The sequence below is a fragment of the Penicillium antarcticum genome, assembly GCF_028974205.1.
Source record: "Penicillium antarcticum strain IBT 31339 chromosome Unknown utg000006l_segment0_segment0, whole genome shotgun sequence".
NCBI classification, from domain to species: domain Eukaryota; kingdom Fungi; phylum Ascomycota; class Eurotiomycetes; order Eurotiales; family Aspergillaceae; genus Penicillium; species Penicillium antarcticum.
The window spans coordinates 513,003-539,395 of NW_026695304.1; the positions used below are offsets into that span (position 1 = coordinate 513,003).

Here is a 26,393-nt window from a genome sequence, read left to right on the forward strand (position 1 = left end):
CCTCGCGCTTATCGGGACGCGCTTATCGCCCCTTGTTTTCCTCTTTCGCAACATCGCAACATCCCACTTGCAACACACTCATTGCTCTGCGCTCTCCATATTTGCGCCTCTGTATGTAATCTTCCCTCGTGCGCGTTACTCCTCCTTGAGCATCCGCAACTACGTCCCTCAGTCTCTTCCTCATAACCCGCTTCACCTCCCGCCCTTTTGCGCGATTCCCCGTCCCGTCCTTCGCCTATAAGCTCATCCGAGCGCGTTCATGTGATCTGCCTTTCTCTCGCGTCGCTGTTATACTGAGCCTCTGTGCAATCTGCTCTGGTATTGGAGACGTCTGCTAACTTTCGCTTTGGGTAGTGTCAAAGCCAACAACAAGTCCCCAGCCATCCACAGTGGCTCCCCGATTTACCCGACCACTGCATACAAATTGCGCCCTATTTGCATGACCTGTCCGACATAGGCTCAATCGAGATCCTACTCGCGAAATGGAGGCGAAAGCTTCAGAGCTTTTGGCGGCCTTCAAGAATCCCAACTTGTCTGTTGATTCAAAGGTCGCCTACTTGACTAGTGTCAAGTCCGATATCAAACAAAAAAATGTCCCAGAGGGCGCTATTCCGACAATTTTCGACACATTGCGCATTGCCATTAGCTCCCAACACTACTCCGTCTGCGGCGCTGGCTTGTCGACCCTCGGCCACCTCCTGAAACGCCTCACAATCCAAGACCAACAGCAATGGATCGTCAACCAAGCCCGCAACTTGTACACCCTCTTGTTAGAACGTCTAAATGACCACAAAGAACGAATCAGAACTCAGGCCGCGTCAATATTCACCGATCTGTGGCCTGTGGCAGGCAGTGAGGTCGAATATTATGTTCTTGAGGTTGCGTTGATCGGGAAAAACCCTCGGGCCAAGGAAATGAGTATGCTCTGGCTGTCAAATGTAGGTTGATGCACCCAGCAATGCTTGACGGATATTAACCGCACGTGTGCAGATGACCAAGAACCATGGTTTATTGTATCGCCAGCATGTTCCTGCTCTGGTTGCCTGTTTAGAAGATGCAGACAGTGGCGTTCGAGATACGGCCAAGCAGGTCGTAATTGAGCTCTTCTGGTGGGTCATTGCATTCCCTGTTATTGCATTATTTTCAACGAATGACTAACAGCAATCCAGCTCGGGACCCGCGAGAGCGAAATCTGATCTGCAGAAGCAAATCACAGCTCGCGGAGTGAGAAAGTCCATCGCAAATGCTATTCTCTCGGCCATCGGTCTAGGCTCAACCGAACCCGAGGCTGCATCATCTACACGACCTATTTCTCGTGCTGAACGCCCGATCTCAGTCATGTCGTCTCGTTCGCATGCTGTGGACCACACCGAAGATGGTCAGTAACCGGAATCTGTAACCACGGTGTTGGCCAACTACTGACTTCTCTACAGAAATGGAGCCCGTCAAGCGCCCGGCTTCAAGGGCTCACCGCGAACGACCGACTGCCCCTTTGGCATCTGCAGAACCACCAACCTACCACCGATCTCATACACCGGCAGGTGATCCACCACCCCAGAAGCCATTACCTGATGATGATGGTCTGGAACCCTTTGACGTAGCCTCAGCTAGAGACGTCGATGATCTTGTGCGTGACATGCTTCCCTGTTTCGAGGGAAGGGAGTCTGAAGATAACTGGTCGAAGCGTGAAAAGAATGTCATCCTTTTCCGCAGACTTACACGAGGTAATGCGCCGCACGACTTCACGCAGACCTATATCAGTGCCACAAAGACACTCCTTGATGGTATTTTCAAGGTTGTCAACTCTCTTCGAACCACAATGTCTACCAATGGAAGTCTTCTAATCCAGGACATGGCTCGCACATGTGGTCCGAGAATCGATTCCATGGTTGAAATAATCATGCAGAATCTGATGAAGCTCTGCTCAGCATTGAAAAAGATTGCAGCCCAGAACGGAAATGCAGCTGTTGACGCGGTTATTGGAAATGTCTCCTTTAGCATTCGTCTTCTGCAACATGTTTCATTTGCCGCTCACGATAAGAATGTCCAGTTGCGTCTATTTGCAACAGGATGGCTCACAACTTTGATCACTCGACAGGCCCATCAAAAGAGCACAGTTGAACATGGTGGTGGCCTCGATCTCGTGGAAAAGGCTATTAAGAAGGGTCTTGCAGATGCCAACCCTGGTGTTCGTGAGGCAAGTCGTAGTACTTTCTGGACCTTCTTCTCCGTGTGGCCTGAACGTGCGGAAGCGTAGGTTACCCCGTGTTCCCTCCATAGAAATGATGTGCTAACTTACCGAAAGGATAATGAATACCCTCGACGCCAAGTCACGGAACCTACTTGAGAAAGACTCGTCGAACCCGAACAGTGGCCTGAAGCCTGCTTCTGCATTGCCTGCGAAGAGCCCCGCCAAGAGTCGTAAGGCCCTGCAAGAAGCTATTGCTGCCCGTAAGAAGGCTCAAATGCCTTCTCGCCCCGAATCCGCTCAACCAGCTTTGTCAGCCCAGCAAACCTTCCCGGAGGCAAAGCCGCCTGCTACTGCTAAGTCTACTCGTACTGTGCCCACTGGAGCTCCCCTCTCTTCTTTGTCATCGGCACCTATGCGACCTGGCATGAAGCCCCGACGGGCAGAGTTGAGTCGTCCCGCAACCGCAGATCCATACGCTCGTCGCCCCGAGTCACGAACTCAATCCAGCCATCCCAGCTCTGCTAGTAAACCGCCGACTAGCTCTCCTCGTTCTGTGAGGTCTAAGCCATCCACACCTAACGCGAAGCCCCTCACAGCTCCTCGCATTCGCCCCCATGAGCCAAACCCGAATGGTGCGGCGAAGGGTAGGCCTAAGAAGCTTGATTTGTCAAAGTCCAAGTCTCACAACGACCTTGGGGCAGCCAGTCGTGCACGCAGTGATTCAAATGAAAGTTTGACCAATCAATCTTCTGCAAGAACTCCTCGGACCCCTCGAACTCCTCGCTATGACAGCCATCTAATTGCATCCGAAGACCAACATTCTCCACCTCACCGTTCGCCAGCATCTGCAGTGTGCGACAGCCCTCAGTTCTCTGACTCACAGCCTATGCTGCACTCGGCACCGCATGGGCCTCACGTAAGCTCAGTTCCCGTTGATGAACCGGAGCCAATGGGGCTCGAGGAATATGCTGAGCCTGCTTTTATGCCACCATCACCACACATTGCCGAGCCAGATGTCGCTGCACCCATTGATCCACACTTGATTCCTGTTCCGGAGTCTCTTTCCAAACCTCATCCAGACCCAATGGTCATCTATGAGGATCCCGCTACACCTACGACTCCTACGACTCCTACTCGCGCTCAGAATGCTTCCTCAATAGGCCGCCTTACGCCTTCAAGATCTTCTATCCCTATGCGCTCTTCCATTCGCTCTCCCGTGCGTTCTCCTATCCGCCGAGAACAGCCTGAACAGGACGACATGGAGCCCGAGAATGTGGCAGAGGATATTCCTGCTTCAGTAATGGCATCAGCTAAGAAGCCAACCCCCGAGTTGGCATCCAGCCATGACTCGGTTATGAACTTCGATGCCCGAACTCCATCTCCTACTCGCCGTGCGCCGCTTCAACCAACTCCATCACCATCAAGGGGCCGTGTTCAGCCCGCAGCTTCTAATATCGTCACTGGAGTTGATTCGATGGATCTTCAAGACACCCCTGTAGGTTCTCCAGAGACCCATAGCAACGAGTCCCACGACAACAACGAGAACGCAACTCCCCACATGAGCAAGGTTGTAGACGTGCCCGTACCACGATCTGCAGCCAAGCCAACTGCTCTAGAGGAACTGCCAGCCAATGAATCGACACCCCGTTGCGCCGATGTGCGAGAGCGATCCGTCGAGGCGCCGTCTCAGTCAATTCTCTCTAGCTCAACTCCCGACGACTCTACACGACGCATTCGGAAGTTCAATGACCGCCACCGCAGCCCTAGCCCGCGTTCCAAAGACCCAGCGAATGCGAGGGAGATGATTCACAAGGCCCTTGCCCGTATTGTCTCAAGGACCATGGAGCCCTCGGGATACCGCAAGCTGCAAGCACTCTTCCAGTACCACGGAGAAGAGATCGTGCCTCGTACCCAGGAATACAATGCGATGCTGGAGGCCTTGCTAGGTGAACTCGAATCAATCCCTACCAGTCGCAAGGACCACGACGTCAAGACGCAGGTTCTAGCCACCATCCGGTCCATGCTTCTGCGCACCCGTGAGCAGTTCCAGCCCTACGACACCCTCGCGATGTCGGCCTTCATTCGGGCCCGCCAACACTACGAATCCTCCTCCCACTTTGTCACTTGCCTCGAGGAAGTGACAGACAAATTAGTCTTCCTGACCCTCCCTCAGACTGCTATCGCTGGTGTTTTGCAAGCACTGGATCTCGGCGAGGAGGAGGAAACAGACGAGGCCCACCGCTCTATCATCATGGGTCTCAGCACAATCCAGCAATCTCTCTCCCGTCCACGAGTTGAAATCGCTGATGACCTCCTAGCCAGTATTGGCGCTGTCGTCATGCAACAACTGGGACACCCCCGACCTGGTGTGCGGAAGAGCGCCACTGAGCTCTGCACATTCCTGAACCTGACTTTTGGCTCAGAGCGTGTGCAGAAGGTTACTCAGCCTCCCCGCGAGGGCTCTCTCAACCTTCTTACTTATTTCATGGCTCGCAGATCCCAGTAGAGCCCAGATTTCTTTGGTTAGGACTAGATAGGGGGAAAAAAGGTGGCGTGCGGGTGGCGCTGGCCGCGGGGTTTCTGGTTTCTGTTCAGTCTACAATTCTGTTTGTATGTTTTTTTTTTTTCGTGTGCTGTACATAACCTGTTCATAATAAAAGGCTTAAATTCCAATTTCTGTATGAATAATAGCGTAGCTGCGCCTTTACTATTAAATGTTTGTCCCGAGGTACATAAAATGACGTTGACCCACCAGTTGTCTGACAACCTGGGAGAACTGAGCAGGGCATTCCATTCCACATATCCTCAAGCTGCATAGACAAAGGGCAAACACCGAAATAACCCCAATAAGAATCCAAACTGACGAAACGTACATGTACCTCGGCCCCATTCTTATGAAGGATACTACTCTCGCACCGATTCGCAGAAAAGGAGTAACCGTTGCGCTACTCCATAGCCCCCAGCCTAAACACCCCATCTCCACCACAGGCAAAGATCGTCAAAGCGAGTCCCGCGGTCAGACCTGGACCCTGTTTTTAGTGGAAACACGGCATATTCCAAGGCTCGCACGTTGCTGTTCAAGGTTTTGCTTTGACTCGGTTTTCACTTTGTAATTTCGCTTGAATCTAATCTGATTGATAAAAGAGGGCACCACATACGTGAATCTTCATCTACGAGATCGTACGTCTTGAAGACAGATACAGTGTAGATATTAAGGCCACAGAGTACATGCCAAGAACAAGCATTCAGCCCGCATTCTAGTATACACTAATAAAACCACCGTGGCAAGTCACAGCCTCTCTAATAGCCATGACCGAACAAACCACCTAATAAACTTCCACTTCTGCACGCACAAACTTATCAGATGGGGACGGAACGCCAGGTGGAGAATTGGAACAGGGTCCTGCCATCTCCAAACCCCGTCGTCACAACCTCATTGGAAAATAACTTCCTTATGGAGCCGATGGAGAACGTTACAGTACAGTTGCCCTTGGTGCGATGACAGGGCGGAGGGGAAACACGAGTTGAACGGCTGCCATTCTGGGAATCGATCTTCGAGGCCTGAGCATTCTGTTCCCGCTGTTTGGCGTTGTGAATGGTGGCATTTTGAATATCGTTCTGCTCCACTTTGCGCGATGGAGTTTGCATCGGATGTGGGAGTTCAGCGTTGGGCGTTTGGTTCCTGGTTTGTTTCGCTTGGGCCTTTGGGATTTTGGTGGGATGGGTTCCTGGTTTTCGTGCGTTCTTTTTTTGGGGGGGTTTCTTTGCTCTATCCCCCTTCGTTGTCTTCGGGAGTCGCTGTGCGCTCTGTTTTCTGTTGCAGATTCCCCTTTATGGAATTGCTGTGTTGAATCGACCAGTGGGCTTGGCTTTCTGTTGGTTCTGGAATATCTAATTATTCCCTTCGTTGGAGAGCTTCTCTTGGTCTGGGCTGTGTTAGGTTGTGAAGGGACCATTGATCTTTTGCGTGCACTAGCTGGCTAGTGTGATCTAAAGATATGTCTACAGAGACAGACGATGTATCGGACAGGAAGAGATCCCAAGTGGTGTGTCTTTAGCCAAAATATACGCAAGTATAAGACTAACCATGCTCAGGCGACATACTTGAAAAAGTTCATTCCCACCAAGCAGGGCCTCGGCAAGGTCTTCTCATACACCCGACTTCTCTTCTCGCTCGACTACACAAAGATCGATGTCCTGCTCATCATAACGGCCGTCTTTTTCGCCGTTGCCGCAGGAATCCCCTTCCCACTACTCGGAATCGTCTTCGGTGAACTAATAAACGATCTAAACACGGCTACCTGCGGCCCGTACGATACATCAAATACTGGGGTCACAGACTCAGTGCGCACAAAAGTCCTCTATGTGATCTATATCACAATCGCCAATTTCTGCTTTATCTACATTCACTGCAGCTGCTGGAGCTTGATCAGTGAACGCATTGCCCGTCGATATCGTCGTCGTTACTTCGAAAGTGTGATTAGACAAGAAACTGGTTATATCGAGAGCTTACCAGCCGGAGATGTCGTTTCCAGACTCGTGGGTGATATCGAAGTCGTGCAATCGGGCACCTCGGAGAAAGTCGGTTTGGTGATTTCCACCGTGTCATACTTCGTGACCTCGTATATCGTTGCGTTCATCAAGGTCCCGCAGATTGCGGGCATGCTCATCTCGGTGGTTCCTTGCTTTTTTCTTATGACTTTTGTCGGAGGGTACTATATCAAGAAATATGGAGGGCGTATTAGCCAGCGTTCTAATTCTGCGACTTCTATTGCTTCTTCGAGTTTGTCACATCTGATGCTTGTGCATGCTTTCAACGCACATGATCGATTGGAGAAATTGTTTGCGGATTACCTCTCTGAGTCTCGGATGGATGCTCTCAAGAAGGCTGCAACCCATGCTTGCCAATTGGGCTTTCTCTACTTTGTTGCTTACAGCGCTAATGCTTTGGCCTTCTGGGAAGGTGCCCGTTTGATTGCGGACTCAGTGGAAGCTGGTGGCACGGGAGTGTCAGTGGGTGCGGTATACACGGTTATTTTCGTCTTGATTGATGCTTCCTTCATTCTCAGTCAAGTTGCGCCATTTGTTCATGTCTTTGCTTCTGCCGCCGGTGCCGCTGATAGACTACTAGAAGTCATCCATCGGCAATCAAACATTGATGGGACATCCGATTCAGGGGATAAGTCTGCACCTTTCAATTCCGAAGACATCAAATTCCGAGATGTGCATTTCACATACCCGTCTCGCCCGGAGGTGCCTGTTCTCGAAGGCGTCGACTTTATCATTTCGCCTCGGAAACATACTGCGATTGTTGGTCCATCTGGTGGAGGAAAGTCAACTATTGTGGCCCTTTTGGAGCGTTTCTATGATCCCTTGTCCGGAGAAATTTCCATTGGAAACCAAAACTTCCGTGATCTAAATGTGAAGTACTTGAGGGGCAACATTGGCTTTGTGCAGCAAGAGCCATCGTTGCTGGACCGCTCGATTCTGGAGAACATCGCCTACGGAATTGTTACTTCTGCAGCTGAACATCACCAATCCTTGGCTCCCTTCATCTTCGATTCAACTCTCCCTGACCTCGTCGCCCAGCTTCGCACGGGCCTTTCAGAAAAGAAAGCACTTGAAGGGCATGATGCTAAAGTAGCCGAAATCGTGAATTTAGTACGACAGGCTGCTGCAAGCTCAAATGCTTTGAGTTTTATCGACGCATTACCACATGGCCTCGCTACAACTACAGGCTCTTCTGGCAGCATGTTGAGCGGAGGCCAGAAGCAGCGCATTGCACTAGCTAGAGCTCTAGTGCGAGAACCAAAATTGCTTATCCTTGATGAAGCAACGGCCGCATTGGATTCCACCAGTGAACAATTGATTCAAGAGGCACTGAGAAAGGTATCAGAGCGTGTGACTACTGTCTCTATTGCGCATCGCCTCGCCACCGCAAAGGATGCACACAAAATTGTGGTCATTCAGAAAGGCAGAGTTGTTGAAGAAGGTCCTCATGCAGACCTAGTCGCAAAAGGCGGTTCATACGCCGAGATGGTCCGCCTTCAGAATCTTGGAAAATTGAGCATCGGTAAACCCAAGCAAGATCCTATCCGCCAGACCAGAGAGACGGCCATTATCGAGGCATTTCCAGTGGATAGCAAGGAGGCCATTTTGGATGTGCTTGGTGCGGATGTCGCAGACGAAACCTTGCCTGCATACGAGGGTGTTGTCAAAAAGGAGACGAAAAAAGAACAGAAACGACGTGAGAAGGAAGAGCTCAAAGCAAAGAAAAAGCGCAAACGATCAGGATGGTTCACCACAAAGTTCACCTGGTCACTCCTCCGCCCAAACATGCACTTTATTTTAATCGGTTTCGCCATGTCCGTCATTATTGGTGGCAGCTATTCCGCCGAAGCCGTCATCTTCGGACATACAGTTGGCGCGTTGAGCCCATGTGATGGAGCAAACGGGATACGATCAGGCGGGAACTTATACGGATTACTATTCTTTATCATGGCTCTGATCGAGCTAGGTGCGAATGTGATCAGTGGTTGCGCATATGGCTGGGCAGCTGACAAGATCTTATACCGGATCCGAGTTTTATCACTGCGATCTCTGTTGAACCAGACAATTAAGTGGCATGGCGAGGATGATCGGTCCCCGGGAACTCTCATCACGTACATCACGGGTGATGCAACTGCACTGGGCAGTATCACTGGAACAACCATCGGCCTGTTGCTCGCTACTGCTGTCAATTTGGTAGCTGGTATGGTGATTTCATTTGCTATTGCGTGGAAGATCGCTATCGTTCTTCTACCTACGATCCCTGTGCTATTGATAGCAGGCATGATGAAGTTGCGCACCCAGGCCCAGTTTGCTGAAAGACACCAGAAGGCTTTTGCGAAAGCGACGGCCATCACCGTCGAAGCTGTCCGTAACATTCGGGCTGTGTCGGCATTTTCGTTGGAGAAACAATCCTATGCAGTCTACGAACGGGCACTCAAGGCTCCATACCGTGAGACGTTGAAGTCGATTGCCTTTGGAAATGTCTTCCTCGCGACAGCTTTTAGTATTAGCAACCTTGTCTATGCCCTGGCATATTGGTGGGGCACCAGGCAGATCGTCGCTGGACTATACTCTCAGACTCAATTCTTCATTGTATTGCCGGCCCTTCTATTCAGCACCCAGTCTTGTGGGCAGATGTTTGCCCTTGCGCCGGATATCTCCAAGGCTGGTTTGGCTGCATCTAACATCGCAGAGCTGCTCACCACTCGATCTGGTGACGAGGAGTTGAATTTCGAGACAAAGGGCCAGAAAGTGGATGTCAATCTCCTAGAAGAGAAGATACCCGACCCAGAAGCAGCATATTCAGAACAACGTATGCTCAACTCAACCGAAGCACCTCCAATGATGGGTGGTATTGGTGCTGAGCTCCAAAACGTCCATTTCGAGTATCCCTCCCGACCTGGTCAGCCAGTTCTCCGCGGCCTAAGCCTCAGGATCCAGCCCGGTCAATTTTGCGCTCTTGTCGGCTCCAGCGGCTCCGGCAAGTCTACAACATTCGCCATGCTAGAGCGGTTTTACCGACCAGAATCGGGCGCAGTGATAATTGACGGTGTCAACATCACCCGACAGCTAGGAACGGTATTCCGCGACGAAATAGCACTCGTCCCACAAGAAAACGTCATGTTCGAAGGCACAGTCGCATTCAATATCGGCCTGGGAGCCCGACCCGGCCACCAACCAACACAAGCCGAGATCGAAGAAGCATGCCACATGGCCAATGTTCACGAAGTAATCATGGCTTTGCCAGAGGGATATCAAACGCAATGCAGTCACGATGGCAAACAATTCTCCGGCGGACAGAGACAAAGACTGTCAATTGCCCGAGCGCTTGTTCGTCGACCGCGAATGTTACTTCTCGACGAATCGACTAGTGCGCTGGATGTTGAGTCCGAGAAGAAGATCCAAGACGCACTGGCTACACTTGCCGGTCGTACTACTGTTGTTGCTATTGCGCATCGGTTGAATACTATTCATCGGGCTGACTGCATTTATCTTATTGAGGATGGTCGTTGTGTTGAGCAGGGGACCCATGATGAACTTGTTCAGGCCAGTGAGTCTTATCGGACGAATGTTATTCATCAATCTTTGGAGACTTGATATTTGGGGATTTTGATGGGTTTGGATTGGAGTTTTGAGTATAGTGTTAGGTTCACAGGCAAAATATAGACGAATATTTGAACGGTCTACCTTATGAGGCAAATTTGATGACCCTCAGAGCATCCGGAGATATCCAGCGGAATATATCTGTAATCTGCTTTCATTACCCACAGACAATGAATATTGGTATGGAGAGTAAATGTGATTTGCATACTTCAACACCTCGGACTTACTGTAAATTAATGCTGCTCAACACCGTTTTATCCTGACTTCTTTATCTTCTGATATTCGAAAGCCTACTTCTTGTTCACCATGCACTGTTAGTGTACACCACAAGTAGCTAAGCACACATATTTCGCGGCGAATGCACATACAGACGAATTTATTTCGACCCTTTAACTCAATAGGTTTGTTTCAGAGGCATCAAATGAGATTAATACTAGGGCAGAGTCACTGAAACGTAGATTGTCATCAGAAAAGCTAGCTCGGGCTGTGTTCCCCGAAGTATCGAGTCGGAAGTAGTGCGTGTTGTGCCCTTGAATCCGAGGATGAGATAAATGTAAAGAAAGCAGTGAGTGTGCTTTGTTCATTTGATCTTGATGTTCTTCGAACAAAGAGGGACATGACTCATTGACAATAAGCATTGTCTTAGGGTTGTCTTTGAACGAACAAAAGCAAAGAAATTAGCAATACCTCTTTGAGACCAACTTTAGTATACCTGACAACGGATATGATGGGTATATAAATCTTGCCTTCCACAGAATATATCAAACATAAACTCAAATACTTCACAGACTCTATACAGCAAGCCTCGCTACTCTATATCATCTTCCGACAAAATCTGCTTGAATAACCAACTGAGCAAGTGATTAGCTATGTCTTTTCGCCCCCAAGTTAAGAAGAACATCAAGCTCTCTATGGAGCTCAACCCCGGTCCCAGAACCCAGATTCCAACTAGAATGAACTCTGAGAGAGCTCATGAAGAGGCTTTACACGCGTGGTCTTCTCTTCCCAATAAGCCTGCATACCATGAAGAGTCCTTGGCAGCTCTAGAAGGGAGAGCACCAGCGAAGGCGCCCACGATGGATCCGCCGAGTACCATTAGAAGAACCCATGATGGTACTCGTGAGAGAACCCGCGAGAGGGTTCCAGAGAGGATCCAAGAAATGACTCAGATTTCCCAAACCCTTTGCCATATTATTCGACGAGCGATTACTAACTATAACCGTAGGGATCTCGCTTTACCCAAGTTCTTATTCGAACTTCGACGTGGAAACGGCCCCGTAACAGGAATCAGGGTCGAAGATACGCATCAATTCGTGTGCGCATCGCACTTTGTTTGGGAGATGTGTGCTGCCCTCGCCCAGATTGGTGACGACCCCAAATGGACGAAAACTTTCAAAATGTGGGAGCCGCAGCATGCCGAGGTCAGGGCCCTGATTGCTTCTTGCACACGCAAGGCTAGGTTGTCGGTCGTTGTTCCTTACCCACCAGTCGATGTGACAATTGTTGAACACCGAGCTAATCTTGTTCATGGATACGAGCGGAAGACATTTCAGTTGAAGGGAACCGAGTTTACATACAGCAGCTCATTGCATGTATGTGATGATCTGTGTGAGCTTCGTAAGTACCCCACTGTTCTTGCAACTCGGCCTAAATGGGGGTCCTTGAGCATCACATTCCGAGGTGATCAACTAGCTCTGTGCTTTGGTACCGTATATCTGACGCGTTGAGCTAGCCCGTAGTAGTATCGTGTGGCTTTAGTCCGATACTCCTCCTCCTTCCCCAGGGAGTGACTATATCCTATACTACAGTCTACAAAACTATCTAAGTTTTCCTCTACTTATAAGCCCTAGACCTTGACACGGGAAATTTTAGTCCCATGGGCGTCACGTGGGATCCACTTCCATGGGACTAAATTCCAGAGCTCATTGCCAAGACTACGATCATTTGCTTTTTTTAGGTAATAATCTAACCTAAATAGGTAGTCCCATGGGAGATGGGACTCGATTTCTAAAATTTCCCGTGGACATGGGACCAGATTTTGGCTAGTCCCATGGGAAATGTCAAGGTCTATGCTTAGTTATATTCGCACGCGCTAACTAGGATCGCTACTCTATCTTAGAGTGCGCCAAAAACCGCAAAACTGCAAAATCGAACCGACCCAAACCGCACTTGGTTCGGTTTTTGGGTGTGAGACCACGCAGAGTCTCTGGTTTGGTTTGGTAAGCGAAGTAGAAGCCTCAGCTGATGTGCGGTACAATATGGTTCTATTGTAGAAGAGACTGAACGCTGACCCTTCCCAGGGTCAGCGGGGATGAACTAAATACAGGCTGGCCCTGCTTCCGGGCGGTGAGCAGTACTATACTGCCATGATTCCTGAGGCATCAACTCGTGCCTCAGGTACCAACATAATGTCAGTGCTGCATTCATGGATATGGATTGAGAACCGGAATTATAGTAACTCCGAATGAGCGGATTACTAATGATGAGCATAGCATAAATAGCAAGAAATAGCAAGTAATAAAAGACAGAGATTTGAATGCCCTCATTGGCTGAGCAAGTTACGGAAGACAGCAAGTTCCGACACATAAGTAGTCGAGGGTCCTGACATTGGGGCTAGTTCTAAAAACCACTGCGGTTTGTGGTTTCTTAGGTTCAAACCGCAATGGTTTTTGGGGCCTTCAATAGGTTATTTAATAAGGCAAACTTCAAGCGCTAAATTACGTGCTTAGTTTTTCATTGGTTTATATCGATTTCTAGACTACTTTGTAGAGCTATTTTTAAAATTTATGCAATTTTATGCAAATATGGTTTTTGTTGGGGCCCCATTGGGGAACCGCAATGGTTTATGGTTTGGGTTTTTGGCGCAGTCTACTCTATCTACTATATCTCTACTGATTTATTCTACGGGCAAGCCTTAATATACCTAAGAAGCTTATTTAGACTTAGCTAAATTATAGAAGCAAGGCATAGAACCCGAATAAGGGTAGTGACCGCAACTCTGAACTAGCAATTTGCCAACAATGCTTTCCAGCTTCCTGTATCTACTTTACTGCAGAAAAGAACATCACAAACTGCCCCTCGCAACACCAAAATAGGGAGGCCTCTGACTAATGCATAATAAATACAATACTGACCCAACCTTTATGCCTAAAGAATGGATAACCTTGAAGAGCATATCCCGATGGCCATTGATACCCTTTATAGCAGAATAACCAAAAATATATGTCTCCTCTATTCAGGCTACTTAAAGCAAGTAAAAAGGTCTACGAAGGATAGCTGCGCTGTAGCGCGATCTGCGTTCTGACCTGTGTCGTTTCGACCATCGAGGCTGTCTGTTTTCCGAACGGACTTGTTGTCTCTTAGCCAGCGATGTTTCCGCTGGTGATATTGAGACTTTGGAAAGGCGACGTAGTATACCTGTTCGGGCTTTAGGGGTCTTGGCGGATGCTGAAGTGATAGGAGGCTTTTGAGCTGTGCTTAAGCAACGCTGATGGCGTTCGACACCTGCAACTCCCTTACAAAAGGCGATGAAGAGGCAAGGGTAAAGGATAGAAGACCGGGCAAATTTTAGAAATATGGCAACTGAAATTTACTGATCATAAAATGCTTTATTGCAACATGGATGAACTTATATTGTTTATTAAAGAAGTTATATTTACTAGACCGTAGTCTCCTATTCAAAGTGAATGCTATGGAGTGCCGTAGTATTCCTATTGACCATCGACTACGGCACTTAATCCGGAATGCTAGGCCTACTTATACGAATGTAGGGGATTCTGAACACGTTGAAATCCTAAGAATTTGGAGCTTCGCTCAAAGTAGAGGGTGAGAACTACCTATTCACGAATGATCTTAGCTTTAGACTTAAGATAGCGCGGCCGGTGTCAAAAGATGGTTTGGTAATACTCTTACTACGATCTCATTCGACACAAGATAATTCACATGGTTTTTTAGCAGGCAAGCGGCAATTTCGCACCACCAATACCATATCTGAGTTGATTTGTGCTGTGAGCAATGCCAGAAAAGGGGTTAATGATATTAGTGTGTTTGATGCAATACCCTTCTTAGATAGGCATGTCGCAGAGGAAGACATAATCCAAAAGGCAGAGTATGTGTTCACCAAAATGCTCAGAGCGAAACAGCCAGATATAGTTATATCCTACTTCAAATCAGATATAAGCAACGTGATTACACCAAAATTTAGCTGTCGGAGTTTGGGGTCTTCCTTTGAATTTGACCCGCAAGGCTCAGACTAGCTAGTTAAATCGGGCTTCTCCCTTATTCGGGTGAATGCGTTCTATCCAAGCTATGCAATAAATTTCCACCAGGAAATTTGTTGTTTTAAGCAACTACTCGTATTAGAATTCATGAAGGTATTTTCCTTCCAACTATAGAGCTAGAATAAAGAGCCGCGGATGGCTTATTTGAGAGATAAATGCAGTGAGAAAGCAAAAAGGGTGACGAAAGGTAAGTATTGTGCTCTTATTTACAACCTAAAAGTGCTTGGCTGAACACGATATCAGCTAGTCGTCGATCTAGATGAGATATAGCCGAGGATCCTCGGTAACGATGATTTGTTGGCCTTTCACTCGCTTTCGATGCAATAGAGAGATATTGCTGCTATATTGCTTCGACATCCACTAGAGTCTGCCCGGTATCGACTCAAGGTCCTCTGACCCAACTTCCTGGAGAATGAAATCAGACAAACCCTTACGATCGCTGATTTTGATCCGGGGATGACCTGGCAAATGATCAAGCCATGCGTCGAGATCACCATTGAGCTGATCGTCTTTGTGGAAAGGTTATAGCAATGAAGGTTTTTCTGCGTGTGTTGAAATTTTCACAAAGCGCCAGACCTAGAATATGCTAAAGCTTTAGGTGATGCTGAACACTAAGAGAGAAATTAGAAAGATCCTTTTTCTCGATGAAAGTTATCGCAAAATAGTGAGGTTTCCGTTCAGCTTTGTGAGAGCCTTCGGGGGTTTAGCCTCGCGGGAATATTACGCCGCTTGACCCGGTCCTACAAGGCATAGCCCATAAACAGCCTAGTCAATAGGAAAGTTGTGGAATAACTTGCGATAGTTGCTTTCAGTGATAACAGACTAAGTGTGCATAGCTTAGGTGACTACATTCTGAGGTATTACTTGCAGATAATGGGTTGAGAGTAGGGAGCAATATATATAGGATCCAGCAATCGGCTAGATGAAACGTTAAGCCATTGAGATTAGACCTCGCCAATACCCGCCCACCGCGCATACCCGCCCGCGAAAACCCAACCCAAGACCCAAATGGGTTTCCGTTATACTTCAAAAAAGCAAAAAAGCAAAAAAAGTTGACTTATCATTTTACATTAAGTTATGCAGTAATTTTTGATAACATTGGCCGTCTCTTATCAGACCAATTATTAGGACAGGGGTGCGATGTAAAGTGATACCACTCCGACTCTAGCTTCGGCAAAAATAAAACTTTAAAGCTAAATCATTAAAACCTCATTTTGAAGCCTGCGCAAGAAGCGGGCGGTGTATATTGAAAGCCGGGGGAGATAGAGTATTCTAAGTATCGGCAATCAGTGATCTAACTCGGCGATCACCTATCATAGGAACAATTGTTCTAAACTCACAGAACGAAAACAGAAATAGCAAATGATGCCTATGCAATTGTACAGGCCTTTGCCCCCGGCCCTTCCACGGATTTGCAAGACTTGATCAGATACTACGGGCGAGGACTTAGGTGAGCTGGGCTCGAACAGTCACCGGACGACTAGTTTAAAATACATAGGAATCCACAAAACTGAAAGAAATACGTTATAGAATGCCACCACAAAGTCCGTGCTCTGGTGGAAATAGAACAGCAACCCTTTGGCTAGGCAGACGATAACAGCAACAGTAGCCGTGGCTAGATTAGCATCAGTTGATCTGCTACTATTAGCCTCCGTTCTCTTAGCAATGTCCAATCAAATCCCGAACCTTAGAATCCAGATCCATGGAATCTCGGGCGGTTCCTTGTGATTTGCGTAGAAGTAGATACGCTCTTCGGGGCTGGAGTTCCACCCCTGGACTCCGCTAGTGAGCTACAGCAGACTCCTGTCTCTATCGGGATAAGCGCTCGCAAAGAGAGCGAAAACGGCTAGTTAGATACTTAGCTCCGCTGCGAATGCTACCCAATGCAAACAATCATTCGCCTGGGTCGTGGTATTGCGATACATAATTTTGGGAAGCGCATAAGGCCCGAGTATTCCTAGGCTACATTCTATTGCAACCGAGATTCTAGCTCATCGAACGGCATTCATCGTTTTGGGTAGCAGAACTATATAGGGCGAAGATGTGCGGAAGTTGCCCCGGGGTGCTCACGCGCTCTGCTTACTTTTGCTAAAAAGTAGGCAGCGCTCGTGGGGGAAATCTTAAGCTTATCTACATCACACACAACCGATTGGCACATCTCATTAGATCAAGACACTTTCAATAAATTCGAAGGGCCAAAGCCACCTCACTCGGAAGCCGCTCAAACCCACTCACAAGACCCTCAAATATGCTCAAAATATGTGATCGTTAGCTGCTCCGATTGCGCACATGAGAGTTAGGCACTATTAAAGACATCACTGCCCCTCGCATGATCATACATGACCGCAAGATGGCGGGGTAGGTAGGCTCTTCTTAAACGTGGGAGCCTCACGGGGTGCAATTGAAATTCGGAAAGCTTCGTAACTACGACTTCATAGACTTGCTCTTCCTCATCGACAATCAGTTGGCTTTCTTGGCCATCCCATAAGAATGTATCGCAAAGCTGCGTGTAACGCATATATTCTCCTAAGTTCTACAAGACAATCAATTTGCCTTAATGGCGCCACTTCCGAGCTATCGCCTGGCAAACGCGAGTCGTTCTTAGCAAAGAATAAATATCGAGCAGCCCACTATTCTATATAGCCGTCGAGCGATCGACCCACACCGTATCAAGTCATGGGGATTAAGATAGGCGACAAATATTCCAAAACAAGATACTACGATCTTGTCAAGATTTACCACCCGGACAGCTCAACGAGAGATATAACCAAAAGACTGCCGACCGAAGAACGTCTATCCCGATATCGACTGATCGTGAACGCTCACGAGGTCCTCTCTAATAAGCAAAAACGCTCGGCCTACGATGCCTACGGCCTGGGCTGACCCCTTCCATCAAGACATCACGGCTGTGAATACACTCCCCAGAACCCGAGACACACATACGAGCGATGGGACGATATCGAGTCCGAGCACGGGGCTAGAAATGAGACGAAGAGACGAGGAGTGTCGAGACCTCATTTTCCGCCATCGCGATCGAGCTTTGGATTTGAGGACCTTGGTTGCTTAGATGGAGCTGCTCTTGTTGAAAAGAGATCCATCTAGAATGGGGCTCGATCCGGCTGAGGATCCTTTTTACCGTGAGATGCTTCCATTCTGTGGTAAATAGGGACTAGAGATAAGGTTTATCGTCATTTCGATTAGTGTCTGCCGGCACTGCGTGATTGCAGCTACATCCAGTCACCATTTTTTTGAAGAGCACGATGCTATATGAGCTATTAGGGCTATTTATAGCCCTCAACATGATTCACATTATGATTTCTTAGCGCCCATACAGCAGCCGAGTTCTCGCCAGGAACTAACGGTTAGTTTTATCGAATATCTAAGCCGGCAAACACGGCCTATTTTGGATGAATAATAGAAAGTTTTCCAATCCTAGCGGTTCACAGTCTATCTAGTAACCTCGGACAATTATCACACACTATACTCGATCCAAAGGTGGCGATAGGGGACCAAGAAGCCTGAGCGCTCCATTAAATACCTTCGATCTCAACGAACCAATCACATTATAGGGATGGGCGGATTTGACCAAGCCAGGGCGACACTAAACCGTTTTGGGAACATTCTATTCACACTAAACTAGTAGACTGACTTGTGTGAGCACATTTGCGGTTATTGTCAGCTCACATCATCAGTACAGATTCGCCGTCATTGCAAAATGCAGCCGGTAGGGGGCTGCAACTATGCCAGTAGAGAGCGTGTAGTTTCTCCTAGGCCGAAACGATATACTAATCAGGAGTGATCTAGCATTCCAAAGTTAAAATGCAAGCCAGTCAAAGGAGCCAGAATCTTCGACGCCCTACATTAGCTGGTGGCCTTTGCTTGCGATATAGACCGAACATGGGCCCATGAGGGAGTGGAGCACTCCTCTGTATTAACACTAGGCCTAATGTACATAGTCATAGCGATGTCCAATTTAACTCCTCTTTGTACATTCACGTACCTTTTTTAAGCTCGATGATCCTTGCACTAGACAATCTGTTCTTCCACTTCGAGCCCAGTCGATCAAATCATTGATACAAGCGAACACATCCTGAACGATCTAAATACCTGGCTAGTCATACTGTGGCAAGGACTCTGTGAGTCTACCTCAAATCCTGGATACTAAAATGGAAAAGGCAAATAGTTACTCTCACACCCTGCGCACAGGTTGTTGGCAGAGGTTCAATCCCAATCGCACGGCAGAGTGAATGCCAGGAGCTTAGATCATCTTCCTCTCCCGACCAGAGTCTCACTTCTTCTTCGAAGTAGACTAATATCGCTACCAGGCAGATTTATTGTGTAGGTATACCCCGCACTGGTAAGTCAAAGGGCTTTTACAACAAAGTTATTAAACAAACGATTGACTCATATTGATGATAATGATCTGATAGTATGAAAGGTAAATAAACAGGAATTCAAAGCCAAAGAGGCTTGAAGATAAATGCAGTCTGCATTCCAACTGAATTTCTGGGTAATTCCCAATTTAGGTAGCATTGGACTTGGGAAGAGCATGGTAGCTAACGTCGTCGCTTCCAATCTGCCAGGTGCCACCCTTGGTGTCCTTGTTGTTGCTACCGTAGCAACTGGAGCTTGAATCAGCCATCTTCATGAGATATGTCTCGCAGTCCGTCTGGTTCGGAACGTGGTCACCATCCTTCATCTTGTTGTGGATTTCAACTATATCAAAAGTAAGCGAATGTCATTTAAGGCCCTGAGTCAAGGAAACTTACAGTCCACGGCGGCAGGAATATCACCTTTCAGGTAATACCCACTTTTGACGATGGCAGCGTGTTTTTGCCCAGCACCAATAACAGTGGATAAACCATCCTGGCTGTGCGTGACGTGGTAGCAATACTGCTCGACGGCCGACTGGTAGCCGGAGTGACTCTTGCTCTTGTCGTCCGCGATGGGCATCCAGTTCTTGCCACAGCTGGAGATATAGTTGCTCTTGTCACGCTTCTCGAGATCATCGGGGCCAGCATTGCTGACACCCAGATCTATGATTTCGCGCTTCTCAATATCCGCAGCGCTCAGAGGAGAGACGCCGTAGTCAATGATCTCTCGAGCGACGACGGTTGAGCGCTGCGGGAATGAACTAGGAGCAGCACTGGTGGAGGTGACTAGGAGGCCAAGTGAGATAGCAATCTTGGAGAAATACATTGCGATTGATAGCAAAGATTGTTTGGAATGGTTTAAGAGATGAGCCTTTGAGGTTTTCCTTTGAATTGATGTTGGATGCTTTTGTCTTGTTGCTTTCTTGTTTTCGGTGATGATGATAATGGTAAAACACTGGGAGATTTCTTTAACTTTATACCTCACTCGTGTCTTGATCTATACTTGGACTTGAGAGCTAGACGCCTTTGAAATGGGCCTCGACACAACGCACGGGACATTGTAACTATGCCCCGTGAGATCGCCTGCCAATAGTTCATCGTGATGAGACCGAGACGTTGGTATTAGTGGGGGTGTAAATGAAATTATCTGCTCCTTTTGCTATTGGTATCGGGGGCTACGCTCAGGCGAACTCGCTTGTGTTTCACCGAAAGTGAATTATTATTATAGATCAGCGCACTTGTAGAAAGCCACTTCTAAATGCAGAATAGATCACAGGAGTTTGACTGTTGGTAAGTCCACATGTCATGCATTGACCAACGTGAGATCTTCGACTGGGGGCGACATGTGTTTCATGTCACTTAGCACACGCAGATGAAGAAACTGGCCCCGCATTACGAACAGAAATTTCGACAAAACGCCCCAAGGATCTTGAAAGATGTCAATTGTAATATCATTTTTCTAAATATACGATGAAACAACGATTGACACTATAGGTAATCCTTTGGAGCAGCCCCCGAAAAGCCAAGCCCCCAGCCACTCTGGCACTCCTAGTGACAAATCTACGGAGAGCATATTCCAAAAATTTGATCTTGCGATAGATTTTGACATTCACACACGAGAAGAGAAAGCCTAGTTGGATCCTTGGGGCCGAAGTGGTTGTAGCGTTGAAGTTGGTGGACTGCTCTAATCCACCCTCTACTCAGCGACAATCGCGTCACCACCTGGATCGGCCCCATTCGACGTGGGGGTCATCCTGCGAGGCTTTCTATTATTTCTTCCAACATCGCATTCATGGGGGCTAAAGATGGGTTCTGTGTTTGAAGCCGCACCCTTCTACACCACTAAATATTAATATAAAACGGTGATGTCTGATCCAAATCAAGATCACAACACCTAGTCACACAACATCTGAAGCCTTCAGATATCTTGAAACGAATTATATTGACTATATCAATATCATCATTGAAATCTTCAAGATGAAACCTTTCAGCGGCGTCCTCATCCTCCTCTTTTCCTTGCTCAGTATCTGCCTCGCAGTCGATCCTGCAGAGCGCTTTCCAGACCAAACAAAGGTTGACAGAGACAACTATGAAGCCACGACCCTCGCCGCAGCCGAAAAGGGCGTGCAGCTTCAACACGGCAAACGATACGCTTTCCGCGAGAAATGGGCCCCTGCCTATGGGGAGTATAGGTGCTTGCCAGACTACTCACACGTCCGACTCATCGTGGGCCAGTTCTTCAATAGTCCGACCCGATCCGGACGTCAGGCCTTTGACGGCAAAGCCTATGAGATGATCAGCGACGAGGCAGACACTAAGCTCGGTCAGACGCCAGTGGGCGGGAAAGTACAGTCGCAAGTTGACAATTTGTGGTGGGCGAACCACTATTTCAACGAGAAGAAGGAAGAATGGGTCACCGTCAGTAAGATGAGTAAATATGAGTACCTGGGGGAGACCACGGCGACAGATCCATACATCACGAACCAAGGTATTTCAAAAAGCTATATTCGTTTCTTGTCTATTTTGATAATCACTGGTTGCTAACGTTTGAAGGTCTGGAGTATGCCCGCAAGTGGCCCTCATACAACCTAGTTACAAACAACTGCATGGTTTACACCAAAGAGGTGTGGAAGAATATCCACTGATGGAGCTACTCACTGCGGAAGTGAAAGGTCGAGATGACGGGTTTGAAACACAACGAAGAAAACTATTTACTTGGTTGGACCGTAAATTGCAATTTGTGTGTAGTAGTCTTAGTCTTGTTCGGGTACCTCTTGGAATGACGAGCCAAGACCATACAACTACATATAATTCCTGTACATAACGACTTCAACCAATTTCCCTGCTTGTATACTAAGCCAGTATCATAATGGATTACCTAGCTTGAGTATGCATCACTAAAAATATCTGTAATGATATGGAGAACATGCAGTAAATCCTCTAACCTAGTAGAAACCAGTAACGCTAAGCACATTACAGTTTGAACTGAACTATTTATCATAAACGGCAATCGCCAGAAAGAATAAGCGCAGTTTGGTTACATAGCTCTGTGAAACATCATGTCATTTGCTAAAGGAACAAACTAATGTGAAAGGTGATAGCTTGACGAATTCCTGGATAGTGCATCACTCCACATTGAAATGATATACTAAGAAGAGCCCAACAAGGCCCTTTTGAATCAAGAACCAGGCAAACCGTGTAAAAAGGAAGGCTCAAAAATTGCCCTTCTGCCATAGATCCAACAACTTCAAAATCAGCGCCTGTTTCAAAAACTGCCAATAGGAGTTCCGCTGCTCAGCCACTGTGACCTTCCACCCGATAGTCCAGCATGCCCCGACAGCTAAGGCTAAACTGGCTCTTTTGAAAAGAGAGTCTCCGCATAATGCGAAGACAAAAACAATACTGGCGAGAACAGAACGCGAGAAATTGAAATTTGCGGTGGAAAAAGTAGAAGAGTCTGTTGTCAACGGCCCCGCGATGTGCCATGTAAAGAATAGCGTGGCTGTTGCGACCGCAGTAGCAATCAGTGAATCAACCGCGTCCGTTAGAAGATTGGAGGGCAGAAAGAGAGACAAGGGTGTGTATAATGTTCCGAGTTGACGGCACGCAGTGACCGTAAGAGCAATTCCTAGAGCCCGTTGCAAGAGGATTAACGTTGAAGATTCTTGAGCCATGAAGATGAGAGACTCGGGGGGATAGGAGGAGGACTATGTTTAGAGGCAATAGAAGACAAACCGCTGGAAGGAAGGGTCAGACGTGGGGGCGGTGGGGCCGAAACAAACCAACGGCCCCATGCCGGATCTTCACACCCAGTGGTTATGACAGCACGGTACAATGACGAAATAAACGAAAATTCAAATTGGATCATAACTAAACGCAATAAGATGGAGCCACAATAAATCACTCCAGTTTATGCTATGGAACAGGATTGGCGTTGAAAAAGACACATTGCACATTGTACACGTAGTTGCAAGTCCAGGCGCCCGCAATGCCAAAGCTAACCAGCACTAGTCCAGCGTACTCCTCCTCGTTCCACTCGTCCTTTTGCAGTGCAGGCGCAACTTGAAGTGCCCCTGCGTTCAGCACTGTTTTGGCAGCTAGGCAGCACACTTTGCCGTGTTCGACCCGACGATCAAGAGTCCCTAGGCCGCCTTCCTCACTCACGTCGTACAGAACAGTCTCGTTGAAATCCGGATGTTTCAAATCGCGCAGCTGCTCAGTGCTCCGAATAAGATGGTATGGAGCGTCACCCGCCAGCAGGGCTCGTTTGTCAAGGAGACTGGGATTCTCTCGGATCGCGTCTAATTGTGATACATAAAAGGCTTCTTCATCGGACGAGTCGCGTTTGGTCAAGCCTACGCGATGGAAGTAGTCATTGAGGCACACATCAGAAGTGCTGCTGCAGGACGAGGTACAGCAATGATCATTGAAGACGAACTCGGTACACTGGTCGCGGCATACTTCGTATTCGGTGCTGCTTGGATTGAAGGCATCTTTGCATTTGTTGAAGCAGCCTAGACGGACATTGTCCTCGTTCTGATTCAAACATTTGCTGCAACCCGTTGCGTTGACTAAGGAGGCCAAAATGGCTACAGTGACAAAGTACGAGAGCTGAAGACGCATTTTGTATAATGGAAGATGATGTAGAACTTATGGAATCGAGAATGAATCGATGAGTGATCGTTTCAAAGTCAGAGGCAGAAGTAAATGGAAAGAACAGATTTGACATCTGTTGTTGGAGAATAGCAACACAGTATAAAATAATCAAGCCGCTGGCCCGATATTCTGAAAAATCCCAGAGGGATTTAGTATTGTACATCCGCCACATGTTGGGTCACGCATGCTGAAAGTCATTTTCGTATCTGTTGGTGGAATGGGGCCAGAAGTGCTCGGCATGGGGCTGAATAAGTTTTCTGCCCCCAATTGCGAAAAGATATATTTCAAATCAAAGTGAAGTGTCAAGACAAGGCAGATTTTACTGACGTCGGGTTTTTTTTTTAATTTTCAGGTCACCTGATTAATTGTCAATCGATGCGCCATCCCCTTCTTATCCTTTCCCCTTCCTTCCACTTCTCAATTACCCATCATTGTGATAGTGCGATTGATTTCAAACCTCAGCAATGGGTCAGGCCGTAGCCAAAGAGTCTCCCACAGATTTTCCCCCGCCAGTGCAAACCCGCGGTATGACCAATTAATCAAGCCTTACGTGACAGAACTTACTGACAGACGCCAGAGGAACTTCAGGAACAATTCAAATGGCGCCTATCACGATTGTTCTTGAGTAATACTAAAAGGGAATGGTTTCAGACTATTTTCCACATCTTCTGCACCGAGTCAGATTCGGCAAAATGCAAGGCCTAGAGTCTATTCTTACTCAACTTCACGAGGCTAACATGCTATAGTCTGGACGGTATCGGATTTGAAGGATTTCATGATCAGCACTTTTCCGCTCGAATTGGCCTCATACATAGCTGAAGCTGCCCCGATCATACACCGTTGCCTCCTACGGCTAGGGTCATTTCCATATCAAAATAATCCGCACTGCACCCTGTCGCTAGATGTGCTACGAACAGGAATGATCATTCTGCTCAGACTGGAAGGAAACAAGCTTCTAGACAGAGACAATAACGAAGCATCACTCTTTTACCCTGATCGTCTCAGCGCGGAACAACGAATCCTGTTGTTTCAAAGCTTGACAGAGTCGCAAGGGACCTCCGCCGGATCAGCTCGAAACCTAGGAGACGATTATCACCTTCAGAAAGCTCTTGAAATTATTACGTATGGGAATTTCAAGCGCAATGTGCAGTTCCCGACCGCTGTGAGCAAAGGACCTCAGTATCCCCCTCCGGAACATTTTCCTTCGTCAAACTCCAAATTGACAAGTGGATCAATCCCGGACGATGATTTTAGGCCCCTTCTTCGGTTGATGCTCCTCACTCAGTTGTATGTTGCCGGTCTTGACCCAGATATTTTTATGTGCTCTCTATCGGAGATTGAAGCAGCGACGGATCGCCTATTGGCAGCATTCTTACATGATGGAGAGTCATCAACTGCTGTATCCTTTATAGCCTTTGACAAAATTATTGGCAATTCAATGGTGCGTATTAAAATACGCTATGAACAACAAAGAGTTATATACTGACCCTAAGCAGCAAAATGCGTTTCTCGGCCTTCATCGAGTCCTCGGGCCTTTGCATTCGGCCAAACCCATTCCGTCCACGACTCTCCCATCATCGGTCACTGAAGCACAGAACATGTTGAAAGAACTGTTTGCGCCATCAGTCAAGACACAGCCTCCTCCTAAGGGGCGAATCATGAATCTTCCTCTCCTAAGTCAGCTTTCAATGAGCCTACCCCAAGACTTTCCTATCGAAGCCCCAGAAATGTTTCATTCTTCTCAGAAGGTAGATATCAAGGGTCTGAAGACTTGCCTGTCCACAACTGGACTAGCCAGGATTCTACTAGTCTCTGGTAAGACTAGTCAAGGGGACGCCATATTAGGCGCATACTTCCCTAAAGATTCCTCGCCTGCCAGTATGAATATGTCGAGCGTGATATTTCAACTAGCACCGGTGCATCGAACGTTTCACCAGACCGAAAAGCTGTTGCCGTCTAAGGGACCTGATGCTGAAGACAGCGTGCGTTTGACACTTGCTCTTGCGGATGTATCTCTCGCTTTGAGCGGTGAATCATCAACAGGGACTTTAACTGCGAAACTCAATGAGCATACCAGCCAAGAGTTGCTTGTTGATGCTGTAGAGGTTCTGAGCTTTCATGGATGCATGGTCCGCGTCGATACTTTTGAATAACCTTTTCTCTCATGCCTTATCACTGTACTGATGCTCTGCTTTGGACTTGGACAACAGTGCCTTAATTGCATTTATATATACTCGAAGTTACTGCAGTTAGGAAAATTGGAAGCAATTGTAATTCATTTCCCAATCCTTTTGCTTGCTAGGTCTGAAATATGTAAATCTACAGTATAGATACGAATAGGTGAGATTTCATCCTTAATATAGAAAATACACAATCAGTTTGCAGGCTCTCATTCTGCTCGATAGATACTTATATTGAAAGTTGCGAGCGATTGGACCATTTGGAGTGGATGGACTTGCTACAGAATGATGCTTATCGTGATTCTGCTGAAACAGACGCAACTTGTTTCCGAAATAATCAATGCGAGCGGGTGGATGTACTAATGCCTCATTTTGAGATCACAAAAACTCTCTGCCTCGTCTATAAATATATTGATCTCGTTGGTTTCATCAACTCGAAAATCTACCGCCCCCAACATCATCACGGCCCCCTAAATCGCCGACACCCAGTTGCTGCATGAATCCTTCAACACGATAAAAATAGAAAAGGAAAGAGTTGGTTCATCTTCAGAAAGCGAAT

General features: G+C 47.5%; 8 protein-coding genes across 8 annotated transcripts; 6 read left to right on the forward strand and 2 right to left on the reverse strand.

The window, feature by feature from the left end:
• Positions 1 to 482: 482 nt before the first annotated feature.
• Positions 483 to 4,697, forward strand: N7508_006280 (uncharacterized protein; the record flags this gene model as incomplete). Its single annotated transcript, XM_058464346.1, has 5 exons — positions 483 to 938; positions 991 to 1,109; positions 1,170 to 1,378; positions 1,434 to 2,253; positions 2,306 to 4,697. The coding sequence occupies 5 exons, from the start codon at positions 483 to 485 to the stop codon at positions 4,695 to 4,697; spliced, it is 3,996 nt and encodes a 1,331-aa protein (XP_058318199.1).
• Positions 4,698 to 6,189: 1,492 nt separating this feature from the next.
• On the forward strand, positions 6,190 to 10,339 carry N7508_006281 (ABC transporter ATP-binding protein; the record flags this gene model as incomplete). Its single annotated transcript, XM_058464347.1, has 2 exons — positions 6,190 to 6,237; positions 6,287 to 10,339. The coding sequence occupies 2 exons, from the start codon at positions 6,190 to 6,192 to the stop codon at positions 10,337 to 10,339; spliced, it is 4,101 nt and encodes a 1,366-aa protein (XP_058318200.1).
• Positions 10,340 to 11,298: 959 nt separating this feature from the next.
• Positions 11,299 to 12,072, forward strand: N7508_006282 (uncharacterized protein; the record flags this gene model as incomplete). The annotated part of the gene is made up of 1 exon (XM_058464348.1): positions 11,299 to 12,072. The coding sequence occupies one exon, from the start codon at positions 11,299 to 11,301 to the stop codon at positions 12,070 to 12,072; it is 774 nt and encodes a 257-aa protein (XP_058318201.1).
• A 1,964-nt stretch (positions 12,073 to 14,036) lies between these two features.
• On the forward strand, positions 14,037 to 14,601 carry N7508_006283 (uncharacterized protein; the record flags this gene model as incomplete). The annotated part of the gene is made up of 2 exons (XM_058464349.1): positions 14,037 to 14,170; positions 14,208 to 14,601. 2 exons carry the CDS (start codon positions 14,037 to 14,039, stop codon positions 14,599 to 14,601), a joined length of 528 nt encoding a protein of 175 aa, XP_058318202.1.
• A 4,546-nt stretch (positions 14,602 to 19,147) lies between these two features.
• On the reverse strand, positions 19,148 to 19,824 carry N7508_006284 (uncharacterized protein; the record flags this gene model as incomplete). Its single annotated transcript, XM_058464350.1, has 2 exons — positions 19,148 to 19,341; positions 19,395 to 19,824. 2 exons carry the CDS (start codon positions 19,822 to 19,824, stop codon positions 19,148 to 19,150), a joined length of 624 nt encoding a protein of 207 aa, XP_058318203.1.
• A 1,151-nt stretch (positions 19,825 to 20,975) lies between these two features.
• N7508_006285 (uncharacterized protein) lies at positions 20,976 to 21,643 on the forward strand (the record flags this gene model as incomplete). The annotated part of the gene is made up of 2 exons (XM_058464351.1): positions 20,976 to 21,486; positions 21,552 to 21,643. The coding sequence occupies 2 exons, from the start codon at positions 20,976 to 20,978 to the stop codon at positions 21,641 to 21,643; spliced, it is 603 nt and encodes a 200-aa protein (XP_058318204.1).
• A 1,270-nt stretch (positions 21,644 to 22,913) lies between these two features.
• Positions 22,914 to 23,621, reverse strand: N7508_006286 (uncharacterized protein; the record flags this gene model as incomplete). The annotated part of the gene is made up of 1 exon (XM_058464352.1): positions 22,914 to 23,621. The coding sequence occupies one exon, from the start codon at positions 23,619 to 23,621 to the stop codon at positions 22,914 to 22,916; it is 708 nt and encodes a 235-aa protein (XP_058318205.1).
• Positions 23,622 to 24,118: 497 nt separating this feature from the next.
• Positions 24,119 to 25,807, forward strand: N7508_006287 (uncharacterized protein; the record flags this gene model as incomplete). The annotated part of the gene is made up of 3 exons (XM_058464353.1): positions 24,119 to 24,179; positions 24,401 to 25,095; positions 25,151 to 25,807. The coding sequence occupies 3 exons, from the start codon at positions 24,119 to 24,121 to the stop codon at positions 25,805 to 25,807; spliced, it is 1,413 nt and encodes a 470-aa protein (XP_058318206.1).
• Between the last annotated feature and the right edge of the window lie 586 nt (positions 25,808 to 26,393).